Source organism: Chelonia mydas, chromosome 1 (assembly GCF_015237465.2).
Source record: "Chelonia mydas isolate rCheMyd1 chromosome 1, rCheMyd1.pri.v2, whole genome shotgun sequence".
Taxonomy (NCBI): domain Eukaryota; kingdom Metazoa; phylum Chordata; order Testudines; family Cheloniidae; genus Chelonia; species Chelonia mydas.
In genome coordinates, this window is record NC_057849.1 from 133,957,174 (window position 1) to 133,971,159 (window position 13,986).

Sequence of the window (13,986 nt, forward strand, 5' to 3'; positions counted from 1 at the left end):
CCCTGACCACCCCCCCGGGACCCCAGCCCCATCCAACCCCCCTGCTCCCTGTCCCAACTGCCCAACCCCCATTCACACCCCCCGTCCCCTGAGACTCCCACGACTATCCAACCGCCCCTGTTCCCCGTCCCCAGAACCTCCGCCCCATCCAACCACCCCCTGACCGCACCCCCGGGATCCCTTGCCCCTTATCCAACCCTTCCCCTCCTCCCCCACCAGCTCCCTTACCATGCTGGAGCCAGCCATGCCACTGCGCTGCCCGGCAGGAGCTTGCTGCCCGGTGGAATCAGCCATGCTGCTGCACTGCCTGGCAGGAGCGGCAAGCCAGAGCGCTGGCAGCGTGGCGGCAGGAGAGGAGGGACAGCAGGGGAGGGGCCGAAGGCTAGCCTCCCCAGCCGGGAGCTCAGGGGCCGGGCAGGACAGTCCTGTGGGCTGGATGTGGCCCGCGGGTCGTAGTATGCCCACCTCTGCTCTAACAGGAAATTGCAACTCCAAGAACTCCCAAACTATTTACTCAGGCATAATTCTATTTACATTTAAAGAATTTATTCTTGAGCACAGTTACACAAAAAGGTCTTTTTACAAGACTTTATTTTCAGAATAAGAATACAACTATCATGGTTGCCTGGAAAACCTTTTATAGACAAAATGTAAAGAATGGAGGCAACCTAAGCCAAGTGACAGGTCACAATTAATATCCCAACTACATATTCTCAGCAAGCTCCTGAGAAGAACAAAGGTTAATTTCCATTAGCTGGTCCCATAAATCAACAGCAACTGAAAACAGCTTGATTTATATCTAGTTTATTTTTAGCAAGGAAACAAGCAGATGTTGGGAAAGTAAATTTAATTCTTAGCTACATTTAAAAAAAAATCAATACTACACATTGTGTGAAATATATATTTTCAAATATGTAGCAACAATTTAAATAATACTGAATTACTTTCACACTAAGTCTTATTGTTCAACAAAATTGCTTTTCATGTAATATTTCTCATTTCAACTGATGCGGTTTGAAAGTTATTTTTTTCATCCCAATCTGGTCCAAGTTAGTTAAGCCTTTCTGAGAAAAAAAAACAATACATTTTCCCCCTAAGTTCCATTTAGAAGTTTTGTTCTTGGATAACAAATACACCCAAACCAAGACACTTCATACTTGGCATATTAGTTTTATTGAAGCTTAAAAAGCAAACCAGGTTTAAGAAAAACTGATCAGCAGTTTGAGACAGTTAGGAGCTTTTAAGTAGACAGTTGCATATATGTGCAAACTTTCTCCAGGTGTGCACCGAAAGAAGGGAGAACGATTCCACTCCTGTCCTCACTTCACCTATTTCTTTTTTCTAGATGAGATTAGAAATACACAGAGTGGATAAAAAAAATCAATGATTTAAAAAATTTTAAAAAATTAATTGATTTTTTGATAAAATGCTTTTTGAGGAAAAAAACCTATCTAAAGATAGTTTTAATTAAGATATCTTTGAGCTATAATGTATCTCATCATGGGATAGTGATTATAAATTCTAATTCTATAGTATGAGACAATATATTCATGTAATGTTTAAGAAAAGTTTTGTAAATGAGTTCCAATAGTTCATGGATTAGGGACCCTATTTTATGGGGTTCCAGGGGCTTCTGGATAAATTTAGATTAATCTTTCTATCTACCCAATGGGACGCTGTGCTCAGTCTATAAGATAACATCAGAGATGCTTAGTTTTGCAGTTCTCAAACTGTGGATTTGTGTCTCCAGAGATAACACGCTTGTTAACAACAAAAATGTTTTAAAACAAAATAAAAATAAATAAATAAAATAGAGGTGAGAAATGGCAGACCTCAACCCCACTGTCCCTCTACAAATTTGTGTACACAGAGTCAATCCCTTACCTCTCTCTAAAAGTGCAAAGTTTCAAAAAGTTCAATGAACAGAAGATTGTTGGGGGTGGAATAGATCTGGACAAGGAGAAGTCTGGAGATAAATGTGAGAAGGGAGGGATAGGCAGTAGAAACAAAAGTGAAACTGTTTGAGCAGCATATTCCAGAAGTCCTGAGGTCTTTCTGAGTGCAGCCTTCATTGATTTGAGATCTACCATACCATTCTCTCACTAGAAGAGAAAACCTATAATGGCAGCAGGCCATAAAAGAGACCCAGTTTGTGAATCGAATCATAGAATATCAGAGTTGGAAGGGACCTCAGGAGGTTATCTAGTCCACCTCCCTGCAGGATCAATCCCCAGTTTTTGCCCCAGATCCCTAAATGGCCCCCTCAAGGATAGAACTCACAACCCTGGGTTTAGCAGGCCAATGCTCAAACCACTGAGCTATGTCCGCAATGATCCTGTTGTATGTGCTTGTGTGACAACAGAAGAAGGGAATGTCTTCCTTACAGAAACAACTGATACATCAGGAAATGCACACAGCAGAATATTTACAAGTAGTAGTAGTAAAAGCTATAACAAACTGTGAAAAAAAATTCAAAGTCTAGTACGCAACTTGGTCACAGACAATGCTGCAAATGTATCCAAGATGAGAAGAAATTTAGAGGAGAGTCCCAAGCTAATAACATACAGCTGCAGTGCTCATTTGATGCACCTCCTAGCCAAAGACTTCAGTGTTCCAGAAATAAAGGCTAAGGTTGTTGATATTGCAAAATACTTCCGTAACAGCCACTTTGCAGCAGCTGCTCTGAAAAAAGTGGGAGGAAGCAAGCTAACTCTCCCACAAGACATGCGATGGAACTCAGTAGTGGACTGTTTTGAGCACTATATCAAGAACTGACCTAATCTGATGACAGTTTATGAAAAAAATCGTGAAAAAATAGATATCACTGTCACAGCCAAAGTTCTCAACATTGGGTTTAAGAAAAATGTGAACACATGCTGAGTACCCTGAAGTCTATTTCTGTAGCCTTGAACAAAATGCAGGGAAATAGCTGTTTTATTGCGGACACTGTTGAAATTTGGAAAGAACTAAGTGAGACCTTAAAAAGAGAAATATGCAATGACAGAGTTAAATTACAAGCATCAAAAAAATGAATGATACAAGCACTATCTTCAGCTTATTTTCTTGCAAATATTCTCAGTACTCAGTACCAGGGTCAAACCTTCACAGCCGAAGAAGAGGAGTTGGCTATGATGTGGACATCCAGCAATCATCCCTCCATAATGCCAACTATAACAAACTTCAGAGCTAAGGGTGAACCATTCAAGAAATATATGCTTGCTGATGGTGGTTTAAAGAAAGTCACACCAGTGAACTGGTGGAAGTCACTTAAGCACTTGGATTCAGAGACTGTTGAAGTGATAATCTCACTTTTAACAGCAGTAGCTTCTTCTGCCGGTGTAGAAAGAACATTTTCTTCCTTTGGACTAATTCATTCCAAATTGAGAAATTGCTTGGGACCTGAAAAAGCAGGAAAGCTTGTTTTTCCTCTTCCAGATTATGAACAAACAGGAAAATGAAGGTGAAGACGACTGAGTTAACTGAAGAAGCCAATACAGGTATTTTAAATTTTTCTTGTTGACCTGGCTGACATAGTTGATTTAATTTTTTTTAAATATTTAACTATTTTAGTAAAAACAATTTTAACAAAAACAAACCTGATTTTAAAAAACTTCAACGTTTAACTCAATTCAAAAATTCATATGCTTGTTTTGTTAAAATATTATATATGTTTGCTGATGAAGAAAAAAAATCCAGAATACATAACGCTGTTGTTTTAGTTAAATAAAACAATTTAAAATGTCTGTCTGGTGATTTTCTCCTCCTAATACAGCATGACAAGAAAAACCTCCAAATATTAATGATTAACCTGTTTAATTGGAGATATTTATGAAGTCATTGGGAGGTGAACTATCTGCTTCAATTACCTTTGGAAAATGAAATAACCAATCATTCATTTTCTGATATAGCTGTTTTCAAAAGAAATCACTTTAAAAATGTATAGTGGTTATCTTCTAAAAATGAAACCTACATCTATCTCTCAGTTGTGAAGATTACGTATTAAGGTTATAACAACCAACAAGAATGCACTTTTATGTAGAAATCCATGATTAAATCGAGTCTTCCTGACTAGTGATTTAAATCATTATTTAAATCAATTTGATTTAAATTAAATCCACCCTGGAAATACAACATGGCTACAAGTTACCTTTTACAAACCGCACAATAAAATAAATAATAATAATAATAATAATAAAAAGAAAGATAATAGATAAAGAAATGGATTGAAATTTGTTGTAAAACATTTATAGTAAAAATGTAGTTTCAAGTTTTCGCGGATATATTTTTTTTCATTAACAGTCCCACAAAAACAAAAGTGACCACATTCAATTTATAAAAGACCATGTTACAAGTAATTTGCTACCCTGCATTAGTACATGTACTAGTAACTTGTATAAAGTTATACCCATCCAATGAACACAAGTTAACGTTACCACAGGAATGCGCAAGTCATTTAACCACTCAGTAAATCAGTTCCCCATCTGGAATAGTAAAACAGGAATAGTAGTAATTACCTACTTCACATCAGTGTTGTGAAGATAAATACATTAATGATTGTGACAATCAGATATAATAGTAATGGAAACCATTTAAATACCCAAGATTTATAAATAGTCTGCAAAAGTGAGGTTCCTAATTTATATAGATTCTTATAACATCCTCATCACTGTATTATGTGTGTGCCATTTCCTATTTTTCAAATTCAGTGTAACTAATTCACATGCGGGGACCCATGTGCTGAAATGGTACCTGTCTGTGCAGAGCAAGTTGCAAAATAAGCCTTAAGGTTGTACCAAATAGGTTTTTCCAAGTAACACACTTTGCAGAAATAGTATTTTCATTTAAAAAGCAAGTTTAAACTTCTGATAAAATTCCTATCTAGGAATGATCCAAAAGGAAGGGAACTATTGTTCTAGCCGTCCAGTGAGGAATCCTTCCATTACCCTACTTACAAAAATGAGCATTCTAAACTACATGCAAAATTCGCGGCCGCATATTACAGCATATTCGCATTAAAGCTACAATACTAGTTACATTCTTCTGCTCTGTTTAGTAAAGTGCTTTTTACAGTAGCAGAGATTCATTGAGCAGATAGGATTTGTTCTAGCACCAAAATCTGGAGATAGTCCAAGGTTTTTCATTTATGGCATTGTTTTGTCATGAATTCCAACAGCTCTCCTATTCAGTCATACTTTTTGATCAAGATGTAAGATATCAATAAGCTACTTATAACTACATGTATTAACAAAAAGAAAACGAGTACTTGTGGCACCTTAGAGACTAATCAATTTATTTGAGCATAAGCTTTCGTGAGCTACAGCTCACTTCATCGCTCACAAAAGGTTATGCTCAAATAAATTGGTTAGTCTCTAAGGTGCCACAAGTACTCCTTTTCTTTTTGCAAATACAGACTAACACGGCTGTTACTCTGAAACATGTATTAAGGATGTCTAATTCACAAAAGAGAAAAACTTTACTAACTTGTACACTTTATATTGAAAAGTAGCTCTCTGCATACCAAACCAGTCTTCAATTCACCAAGCTGAACCTAATGAAATATAGCTGCAGCTGCATACAGGAATTACCAATTGAGTGGTTGCCACTGGATGTTGCAACTGGCACCATCAATGTGGAGAGAAATGCAAGTTGCAAGTGACTTACCAGGTGATGTGTATATTTTACAACTCTGAATGTGGGCGGAATACCTAGAGCCTCTATTCAGTCTGATAGTTCAGCTATCACTAGATCAGTGGTTCTCAAACTTTTTTTACTGGTGGCCCCTTTCACATAGTAAGCCTCTGAGTGCGATGCCCCTTATAAATTAAAAACACTCTTTTACATATTTAACACCATTATAAATGCTGCAGCCAGAGCCGGGTTGGGGTGGAGGCTAACAGCTCGTGACCCCCCCATGTAATAACCTGGCGACCCCTTGAGGGGTCCCGACCCCCAGTCTGAGAACCCCTGAACTAGGTAAACGCTTGTAAGCCAGGAGAGCCCGACTCCCCAGCTAGAGAAGAGTGGGCAGGCACCTGCCCCAATCTGCCCCCTCCCAACGCACTTTCGTGAAGTCCTTCCCTGAGATCCGTATTAATTAAACGTCAAAAGTAAAACTCAGCCCAACCCTCAGCCTCAGGGGTCGCTGCCCGCTTAGGGGGTCCCCCCTCAAGGCGGCGCAGCCCACACCTGAAGTCATCGCTCTTGACATCGCCAATCCCGCACGCCCAGGTCAGGGCACCAGCTGCCTGCCCCAGAGGGGCGGCCCAGTGGGTGCCCCCGGGGCGGGGGCCGTTACGGGCAAGCCCCGCCGGGCGGGGCGCGGATGGCGCTGAAGGGGCGGGGGCGGCCGCGGCGCGCGGTACCTGTTCCCAGGCGGCGGCGCCGGGACCGTTACACAGGCACGAACCTCCCGTCCCCGCAGCTTCGCTAACCGCGCCCCGGCCCCGCCGCGCTAGCGCTCAAGGGCAAAGGGCCGCAGACCGCGCGCCTGGCCTGGGGGGGGGGGGCAGCGCTCGGGGCTCCCCTCCTGCCGCCCCCGGCCCACGCGACCTTACCTGTCCCGCGCGCGCGGACAGCGCCCCGCCCAGCGGCTCCCGGCCGGCCCGCCACGCAAAGCATTGTGGGAGAGAAAACTCTCCCGGCAAGGCCGGAGCCGGGGAAAGGACGAGAGAGGCAAGACACGACGGGCAGGCGCGGGGCGGGGCTTTGGGAGGCGCGGGGCGGGGCTCGCTCCCGGGCGGGCGTAATTGGGGCGGACGGCGGCGGGCTGATTGACTTGTTGGGGGCAGTTCCGGGAAGCGCGCGGCGTCAGTCGGCGCTCCCTTACCCCCCCCCCCCCAGTCACGCGCTTCTCCTCCGCCCCCGCCCCGCCCTGCTGCCTTGTCACCTGCTGGTGCGGGGTCCGCAGAGCCTCCGCGGGACCATGGCCGGCGTGAGTAGTTGCGCGAGAGCGAGGCGGTTGGTGATTTCTCCCCCACCCCCCCGAGAGCCGCGTCTCTGCCCTCCCCCCTATGCGGAGCCCGGGGAGGGGGGAACGAGGGGGTCCAAACTTGCGGGGGGACACGAAGGACTGAGGAGGGGGACGACTGGGGGGTCGGGGACAGTGGCGGGGGAGGGGGACCATTGGAGGGCATGTGGGTTGGAGGACACAAAGGAGTGGGGCGGGGGGCACTGGCGGAGAGGGGGATACCTGGGAAAGGGGTGCGTGGGGGGGGGGAGGTCTCATACAGGGTTTATCCTCTTGTGTCTCAGCAGCAGGACAAGGCTGCCTTAATTAGCGAAACCAGACGGCGCTTTGAGACTGAATATCTGCAAGGTTGGTACCACGGTGGTGGTGATGTCCATCTGTTTTAGGGTTTCATGTGCTGTCCATCCCCAGCTGCAATGCTGGGGGAGTGTTAGGACAAGTGTTTCTTCGCACAGATTGCACATCACACGGTTTGCTCAACCCTTAGTTATTTTGTAATTCTTGTGTCATTTTGCCATTCTCTTTTCCCCATGCACCCAAGTGAATTGATGTCTTGCCCTTCTTCAGGTGAGTTGACATGCAGAGCCCTTCATTTCTAGATCATGGGGTCTAACACATATCCATGCCGTACACACTTGATAGTTTCTGTGAAATGAGTTGCTCCTGTTTGTTCCATTTTCTACTACTCAGGTGACTGCATCATAAATCATCACTTAATTAGTTCGCTTTTAGTTGGCAGTGTTAGAGAGGAGGCCAAGGATAAAATGGGCATAGTGCTGATTCACTTTGATTCCTATTATTATTATTTATATTACACTAGGACCTAAAAGCCCTAGTCATGAACCAAGACCCCACTGTGCTATGCACTGTATAAAAAGACAGTCCCTGCCCCAAAGAGCTTGCACTGTTAGTATAAGACCAGAGACAATAGATGACCTGAAAGAGGTCTCTTTGTCTGTGTTGATTTCCCCATGTCTATGCTGGGGAAATACATAGGGTGACAGCACCTTAATTAACACAACGTCAAACAACTTCATTTAGTATTAGCATTGTGGTATTGGAAAACTTGTTAGTTGTTTTCTAACACAGCCAGTGTAAACGTACTCTAACACAGTGCTTCTCAACCGATTTACCATTGTGGGCTTCGTATGCAGCTCTCTATGTGTTATGTGGGCCGGCACATCCACACAATATATATGCTACCTGTATGTCCCTGAGGATGCCACATGGATCTCAGCTGTGTGCTGATTGGGCCACAAGCAGCCTGTGGGTTGAGAACCACTGCTTTAACATGATCTCAAACATGATTTGGGGCATTCAGCATAGATAATATCTCTCCCCTTTCTTCTTAGGAATTTTAATGTAAATTCATGAATATAAGAACCCAGCAGCATAAGAACTACGATACTGTGTCAGACCAGTGGTCTGTCTAGTCCAGTATCCTGTCTCCAACAATGGCTAGAACCAGAGCTACAGGGAGTGTGTACAGAATAGGGCAGTTGGAATGATCCACCTGTTTTCCCCTTCCCACTCCCCCTTGGCTTCTGGTAGAGGTTTAGGTTGTCTCGAGCTTGGGGTTGCATTCCCAACCATCGTAGCTAGTAGCCATTGGTGAATCTATCCTCCATGAACTTATTTCGTTTTTTTTTTTTAACCTAGTTATACTTTTGACCATCACAACATTCCATAGCACTGAGTTCTAGAAGTTAATTTTGCAAAAAAGTACTTCCTCTTGTTTGTATTAAACCTGATGCCTATTAATTTCACTGGGTGGCAGCTGGTTTTTGTTTTGTGGGAAAGAGTAAATAATATTTCTCTGTTCACTTTTTCTACACCATTCCTGATTCTGTAGACATTTTATCATATCCTTTTTAGTTGTGTCTTCTCTAAGGTGAAGAGCGCTAATCTTTTTAGTTTTGCCTTTTATGGAATCTGTTCCATACCCTTCATCTTTGTTGCCCTTCTTGGAACCTGTTCTGGTTACGTTCTATACTTTCTGAGATAGGGCAGCCAGAAGTATTCAAGGTGTCAGTACACCATGGATTTATATAGTGGCATTATGCTATTTTCAGTGTTCTTTACTATCCCTTCACTAATAGTTGCTAACATTCTGTTGGCCTTTTTGACTGCTGTTGCACATTGAGCTGAAGTTTTCAGAGAACTACCTACAAGTGATTCCAGTATCTCTTAATATAGTCCTCAAACCTGCAAATGCACAAGTGCTTTAACTTTACACCCATGAGTAGTCCTACTGAAGTTAAACGTGAATAAGTGTTTGTGGGGTTTGGGCTATAATAAGAATTCTTGTGACTTGATAGTGAGCGCTTATTGTGCTTTCTGTGCAGTTTTGTTTTAAAAAACAAAACAAAACAAAAACCTTGAATGCTGCATAATTGGACTCAAATTTAAATTTGGGGCACATTAATCTTGATTTTTTTTTTTTTTTTTTTTTTTTTTTTGTTACAGTAGAACAGACAGGGACAGCTATGGTTAAGTTTGTATAATGGCCAGCATTCAAACTCCCTGTTTTCAGTAATTATGAAAGATTGTAACTTTCATCTTTTGGGGCTACAATATTTTAGGCTTTGCCTGAAGGTGAATTTTTCTTTACTAGTTTGGGAAGGTGGGAGAGAGGGTGCTGTCATTGAGCTCAGTGAGTTTTGAGTTCAGGGGGACTGGAGGGTGGATATACTTTTCCCACTATAAAAAGGAAATTGCCACTTTAACAGCCCAAGCAGCTACAGTTCTTGTAATGAAAAATTGGACTTTGTCATGAAAATATTCCTGATTAAAGAGCAGAACTTCTGAATTTCTAATGTTATCTTTTCAGCCAACAGCTCTCATTAATAGATTATATTTTATTTGGTAAAACTTCTGTATATGTACCTTCAGTATATTTTTCTCCGCACAACTGTTTTAACTAGGCACCTGTGCATAGTCAACCTTCCTTAGCTACAAGTTTTGTGAATTTGTTTAAAAAACAAAACAAAACACATGACGTAGAATGTACTGTATGAGCACAGCATGCAATAGTTACAGGTTTCAGAGTAACAGCCGTGTTAGTCTGTATCCGCAAAAAGAACAGGAGTACTTGTGGCACCTTAGAGACTAACACATTTATTAGAGCATAAGCTCATATTCACAAAGGTTTCTAGCTCACTCAAACCAAAACCGAATTTCATCATAACACCTCTCTTCCTTTCTAGGTTTCAGTCCTCTCTCTTTTTAGCTGTGGAGCTGTTTAAAAATAAACATCATTGTCACTTTAATAGGAAAAGTTTTTGTCCCACTCATCTCGTATTCAGAAATGTCTTTGCCTTTCTCTGGTCAAAGAGAAATTATATACTGTTTGAGTGCTGATAGAATTATTAAAATATATACCATGGAGCAGAGAACTTACTGTACCATATGAAATCTCTCTACATAAGTAAAGATGACCTTGACAATTCCATAACAGAACTGTGAGACATTGGGGTTCATTTTTGGATTATAAAGCCTCTTGAATATGGTCCTTTTCAGACTGGAAACAATTCCTTCCCCCATATTAGTATCAGGGAAGGAGGATTACTCTTTATCAGTGTGATTTTTATCATGAGACCATCGCCATGTAAGGATGGTCTTGGGTGGTTATCTAATGCTGCTTGGTTCTTACACAATCTCTGTTGAGAAGTAGTATCTTCTTGGAATAGGGAGCAGCCTCCCTGATCATAGCTAGATAAGTCTGTGGAATTTCCATTGGCTATTAGCCACAAAAGCTGTGTTGGGCTGACTAAAACCCTTAAAGAAGAAGCTTATACCATTGCTACTGGAATACAAACAGTTGTTAAAACTTCTTGGAATTCCTATAGAAATATCTTTTCCATAAATGCTTTTTCTGATCATGTTCCAGAGATTTTTTCTTTAGTTCTATTTTTTTCATGAAAGTAGGATTATGATTTCTTCAGTTAACTTGCCTCGAGGTTGTAATTCTTTGTTTGTGGCATCAAGATCCTTCATACAGTAATCAATTGCAGTGCGAAAAAATGAGGATTTTGGCTTCAGTGGGGAGCAATCAGCAGAACCAGACAAGCTGTTAGGAGCATAGTACATGTTATACTTAATTTTCCTCTTCCCCTTATCTGAGAAAATGTGAGGAACTCTGAGTCAGATACACCTTTGAACACCTGAAACAAAAATGGACTGCTCTGTTGTAAAGGAAGAAAACACTGCTTGATATCCAGTTCTGTTAACCTGTCTTAAATTTGGGCCCCAGCACTGAAGGAGATAGCTTGAGAGATGTGGGCTGCTGCTGTGTTCAGAGAGTCCACTAAACTTGCTTGGAGTATTATATTTGAGTATGAGAGAACTGCTGCTTCCACTGTTTTGCCTCTTTATTTAATTACACAAGGAAGTCAGTGTCTGTGATTATACTGGGGAGAGTTTTTTGCCCCATAACAGAAAGGTACTATACCATAATGCAGAATTCATGATCTCTGGGTTGCCTCAGCAGAGAAAGCATACTAAAACTGAGGTGTCAGCGTCACGATCACGTTTACTAATGTTGTAATGTGATGTTATATTGTTGTAGTGTTGTTTTTTTGTTGATACGAAAAGTTGGAGAGCCTTTGAAATATTCGTTTAGTGAAAACTCTTAAGCCTATTGGCTGCCATTCAAGCTTTTTTCACATTCCATAAAAAAGGAGTAAATTAAAAATATATATTCCTTGTCTGCTTACCTTTAAAGAACTTTGAATATGAAATGTAACCTGTTTTAACTGGTACATCTAACTACAAAGACTAAGGCCAGGTCTATACTACCACTTACTTTGGTATAACTTACATGGCTCTCGGGTGTGAAAAAGGCCACCCCCCTGAGTGACACAAGTGACATCGACCTAAATGCCGATGTGGACAGTGCTATGTTGGTGGTATAGCTCCCACCGACACAGCTACCGCCTCTTGTGGAGGTGGATTCATTATGCTGATGGGAGAGCGCTCGTCCGTCGGCATAGAGCGTTGTCACCAGACGTGCTACCATGCACAGCTGCATCGGTGAAGCCACGCCCATGTAATACTTCTAGTGTAGACTAGCCCTTCATTGCATAGTTTTTGAACCATCTTAAATCTAAAGAATAATTAGACAGAGTATACTGCTGTGTTGATAATTTGCAGTGTAGGACTTAGGAATCAAATTCACCATTTGATAAGTTTTTATAAGGCTGGTTCATCTATGTGGTTAAAGTAACCAGCTGTTTAATAACCAGATATCGTTTGAGAAACAATACAAAACTTAAGGCATATAAATATAGGATAATTTCACAGTCTAATTTCCCAAAAACTTACATGAGAGTACTTGCATGAGAGTGTCTCTTTGTCCATGTCCCTTGAAGCAATCTGGAAGGAAGATTAGGCAAACCTGAGGTATCTGATCTGGAAAACATACGTTTTCATGTTCACTATGATCTGAGTTTTTCTTACGACATTGATATATTTTTAAAAATGTATTTTCTATCTTCATTGTGTGAGTTAAAGGAAACAGCCTGTGCCTATGAACAAAAATATATTTTCTAGTATCAAAATGCTCTGTATCTGAATATTGGAAATATGCTTTTAAAAGTTCCTTTTGCTCAGCTTGAAGGATTAATGGCTGCTAGCTGAACAGTACTGATATGCAAGATTTTGGCAGTGCAGGCTGGTCCATGCGGGGGGGTGAATCTTTTTTGGAAAGAGCTGTTAACGTAAGTGGTTGGGGTAGTGAGACAGAAACAATGAAAACAAGATTATTTGCCGGTAGTGACTGGTAATAGCAACATCTTCTGTCAATCAGTCTTACTTTTTCCTTCTTTTTCTTTGCTAATACTTTTCACTGCTTAGGAAATTTCCACAACTGGCCTTATGGCCTTGTGTTGCTACTGTTGCAGTGTTCCTTTCCTCAATGTAAGTAGTGTTATCCTGAAAGAATATTACTAATTGTTTTAATAGTAGCTTAATCATTCCCCATGCAAAGTCTCTAGTAATAAATAAGGGAAGGGAATTGAAGAAAACATATTAAATATATGTAATAATATTTGAATTATCAATTCATGTTTTTCCCTAGGCATCAGTGCATTTTCAAATACAATTTTGTAACAGTTTCTTAGATTTTTCCCATATGTAGTTCTCTTGGTACACAGAACTCATTTCAAATGTAAGTTTTGTTCCTGTCCTCATTTAAGGCAAGGACAAATCTGTAGTTGTCTTTAATATGAGTAGGATCAGACCCTCCATGTTTTGAATTCTGTGTGCTGAGAGAACCATGATTTACATATATGGGAAGGGCTCACAGAGGCTTGTGCTGTGACTAGTTTTTTAAAAAAAACAGCCCAACACTTCTTAAAGGCAAATGTGTTGCTTGCCTGTTCATGTCCGTTTAGGTTCTGAAAAACATGTTTTTCCAGGCTCTGGCTCTGACTCCAGACTCTGACAAGCTGAGAAATGATATATTTACATTTGTATCAGTGCAGATAATGAAAGAATAAGACCTTGTCTACACTGCAAAGTTTTGTCATCAAAAGCTGCATTTTGCTGACAAAATAGGGGAGGTGTATACACTACATAAGCTGTTTTTGGCGGCAAAACTGCTGTTTTGCTGACAAAACAAAACAGTCTCAATGAGCGGCATAGCTGCTGTTCATTTTTTTCGACATAACTGGCTTCCACCAGTATCCCACAATGCCTGCCTGACCGCTCTGCTCACTGTTTTGATCTCTGCTGCCCTACAGGCATCCGCCACTCCCCTTTCAAAGCTACAGGAAGTATCCAATAGCTGAGTGTGCTACTCCATTTGGGAACAAAGAGCAAATCATTAAACAGAAATGCTCCTGTTCTGCCCTGCACTAGGAACACTGACTGGGAGTGGGGGGATGGGGAGGGACTGCTGTGCTGCTTTGATGTTCCTCAGCAGGGAGAGCTCACAGAGCTGCTCAGGATGCTACTCCCTGCAGCTGAGGAGGCTGTGGGAGAACTCTGAGGGTTTCACAGAACCACAGCCAGGCAGGCAC

General features: G+C 41.6%; 2 protein-coding genes across 11 annotated transcripts in view; one reads left to right on the forward strand and one right to left on the reverse strand.

Annotated features, from left to right (window-relative positions):
* Nucleotides 1–6,691, reverse strand: part of FANCB (FA complementation group B) — a 29,007-nt gene extending 22,316 nt beyond the window's left edge. For 2 of the 9 annotated variants that reach the window (XM_037900720.2, XM_037900678.2), the window contains exon 1: nt 6,555–6,691. The gene's annotated coding sequence lies outside the window, so the exon portion shown is untranslated. The other 7 variants (XM_043537857.1, XM_043537862.1, XM_043537861.1 and 4 more) reach the window with 7 other exon arrangements.
* Nucleotides 6,692–6,831: 140 nt separating this feature from the next.
* The window catches only part of MOSPD2 (motile sperm domain containing 2), a 61,953-nt gene continuing 54,798 nt past the window's right edge, over nt 6,832–13,986 (forward strand). Inside the window, exons 1-2 of one of the 2 annotated variants that reach the window (XM_037900735.2) lie at nt 6,832–6,931; nt 7,252–7,315. In XM_037900735.2, the coding sequence (XP_037756663.1) occupies nt 6,923–6,931; nt 7,252–7,315 (73 nt within the window). In that variant the 5' untranslated portion in view covers nt 6,832–6,922. The remainder of the gene's footprint in view (nt 6,932–7,251; nt 7,316–13,986) is intronic. The other variant, XM_037900741.2, reaches the window with a different exon arrangement.